Raw genomic sequence first — 2,484 nt, 5'->3', positions numbered from 1 at the left:
TTACATCTAGAAAGTTTATGGAATTTTCTGTTCTGTTTCTATTGTAAACTCAATATTACTATGAAGTGAATTAATGTATGATAGAAATTGGTCAAGTTGTCTGTTAGTTCCTGTGAAGCATACTAGTATATCATCCACGTATCTCCACCTATATAAGAACTGTTTCCTGTATCCTGAATACGGGATATTTAGAAATTGTTGTTTCAAGTTGGTTCATAAATATATCTGATAGCAATGGGCTTAGAGGATTACCCATAATAAGTCCTGCACTGTCGTTTGTGTATATTTGATTATTGAATTCAAAATAGTCTTGATTTATGCAAATTTCAAGAAGGTGTAAAATTTCAGATGCAATGATCGGATTTGTACTATTACGGCCTAAAAGATTTTTAACTAAAACAAAAGCTTCTGTACAAGGAACATTAGGAAAAAGATTTTTTTACGTCGACAGATACACTACAACTAGTTAATAAAATATAACATTTTCAATTGCCCAACAACTCCAGACTAATTTCATTTGACACTACACACAATTCATCATCCCATCCTACACAACACATTAGCAGCCTACCATAGCATAATACATAGACTGACAGAAATTCCCATGACAAAAAATAACTTTTTTGCATGATTGATCATTTTTGACTGTTTACCGTGACAGATTTTACATCAGTAGGTGACATTTACTAGCAATTCGACGGTAAGTAATCCAACTCGACGGTAAGTACTCCAACTCGACGGTAAGTAATTCACTTACCATCGAGTTAAAAAATCTCTTAATTTTAATTTATTTTTTGAAAGAATAAAGAAAACTAAGGAATTATTTATTAATATTGAAACTTATGGTACAATTTGTTTAATTATTTAATGAAATCCCACTTGTTTGGGCTGTGGTTTCACTTCTAACAGAAACTCCTGCAGAATCGCATACATTAGTAATATTACTAGTATTGCACAATATTTTTTCGGCAAAATCTATTTTATTTTGAAGAGAATCTTCTACATAGCTTTCTGCCACTGTCGATGAACGCCAACCTCCATGACGCTTTAATCCGAGGACATCAACACCTTTATTAGCCAAAAGCGTTGCTGATGTGCTCCTGAACAAATGGCCAGTATAGTTCTCAGGATTAGGCAAATTTAAGAATTTGGCAATTTGAGAAGGCCAGCCCCCGATTGTCCCTTTCCCTATTACTTGAGCACAACATTTTCCTTTGGCGTATCTTACGAACAAATGATTTGATTTTACTTGTAATGGACGAAGTTTTATATACTTTTGCAGAATTTCTAAATATGGAATTTTATCGTCTGGTTTATTAACGACTGTAAAAGTACGCTGGATGTTCGTTTTTGTATTGGGTACTTTTACAATCATTAAACCATCGGTTTGTTGGATGTCATTCATAGTAATATTATATAATTCTTCTCTTCTACAGGCACCAGATATTCCCAATATCATTGCGACCTACAAATTATGAAAAAGATCTTCATTAGAGTATTTCTTTTACCTAAACTGGCTTATATTACCTTGTGAACTAGAAATTCTTCATCCGGTGCTTCCATCAGAAATTTTTCAAATTGCTCCCGTGTAAAAATGCTCGCTTTCTTAGGCCTATAGCCAACATTTCGCACCTTTAATAAAAAAGCGAAATAACTCAAAATTCGTGGTTTTCGAGATTTAATCATAAAGTGAAATAACTAGACGAGAAGAACCTGTTCCGTTTAACAGCCAGGTTAAAATGATGAAAATGAGAGAGATAAATGATTTTCCCGCTCTTTTTTACTAACGCCTTTGCACAAACCGGTACTCGTAAAGTGGTGGAATTCAGTTATACTCCGGCTGTGTTTGGAGGTAAGATATCCGGTATTTTCAAAGAAAGTGATACAATACGAAACAATTCTCTGTTTTACTAACGAGTAAGTATATTATTTGCTATCGCTTTTTAGAAAAGTGTATTCTTTCAGATTTATTTCACTTTATTAGAAAACTAGTTAAAGATTTGTTAGTTCATTTATGAGTTAGTTCATTTTAGTAGAAATTATTTCTTATTATGTGCCGTATTATTTCAACTTTATGCAGTTTCTAATTAAAAATTTAAAAAATTACGTAAGTACAATAAGTATTATTTCAATATTCTACTATTATTTTATTAGATAGGTAGTTAGAAACCTTCACGTTTTTGACTTGTTTCACTTTATTATAAAATCAACAATAATTATTGTAATAGTAATACTTTTAATATACAATGGTTTGATGTTTGCATTGATACTTATTTATTTATTTATTTTACGGGCAAGCCCAATTCTACAAAAATACATAGTGTACAGAAAAAAAAAACAATAGCATAATATAATATAAAAAACAGACATACAGAAATATAAATATAATATTAGAAGTAAATATGTACTATGAAATAATATCATAAAACCAAGTTAACAAATTACAAAACCAAGTTAACAAATTACAGACGCTTCACTCAAATA

The 2,484-nt window shown here is 31.0% G+C and overlaps 1 protein-coding gene across 1 annotated transcript; it reads right to left on the bottom strand.

Annotated features, from left to right (window-relative positions):
- Positions 1–807: 807 nt before the first annotated feature.
- On the bottom strand, positions 808–2,269 carry LOC126892445 (uncharacterized). Its single transcript, XM_050661979.1, has 2 exons — positions 1,528–2,269; positions 808–1,465 (listed from the first exon to the last, which is right to left on the bottom strand). The coding sequence occupies exons 1-2, from the start codon at positions 1,684–1,686 to the stop codon at positions 857–859; spliced, it is 768 nt and encodes a 255-aa protein (XP_050517936.1). The 5' UTR covers positions 1,687–2,269; the 3' UTR covers positions 808–856.
- Positions 2,270–2,484: the final 215 nt, after the last annotated feature.

The sequence above is a fragment of the Diabrotica virgifera genome, chromosome 9 (assembly GCF_917563875.1).
Source record: "Diabrotica virgifera virgifera chromosome 9, PGI_DIABVI_V3a".
NCBI lineage: Eukaryota > Metazoa > Arthropoda > Insecta > Coleoptera > Chrysomelidae > Diabrotica > Diabrotica virgifera.
This window is presented reverse-complemented; position numbering and strand designations above follow the sequence as displayed.

Bases quoted from the DNA above. Each gene is read 5' to 3' on its own strand.
- LOC126892445 (XM_050661979.1), bottom strand. From the start codon at position 1,686: ATGATTAAATCTCGAAAACCACGAATTTTGAGTTATTTCGCTTTTTTA. The intron at 1,466-1,527 runs GTAATATAAGCC...CATAATTTGTAG, and splicing joins AAGAATTTCTAGTTCACAAG to GTCGCAATGATATTGGGAAT.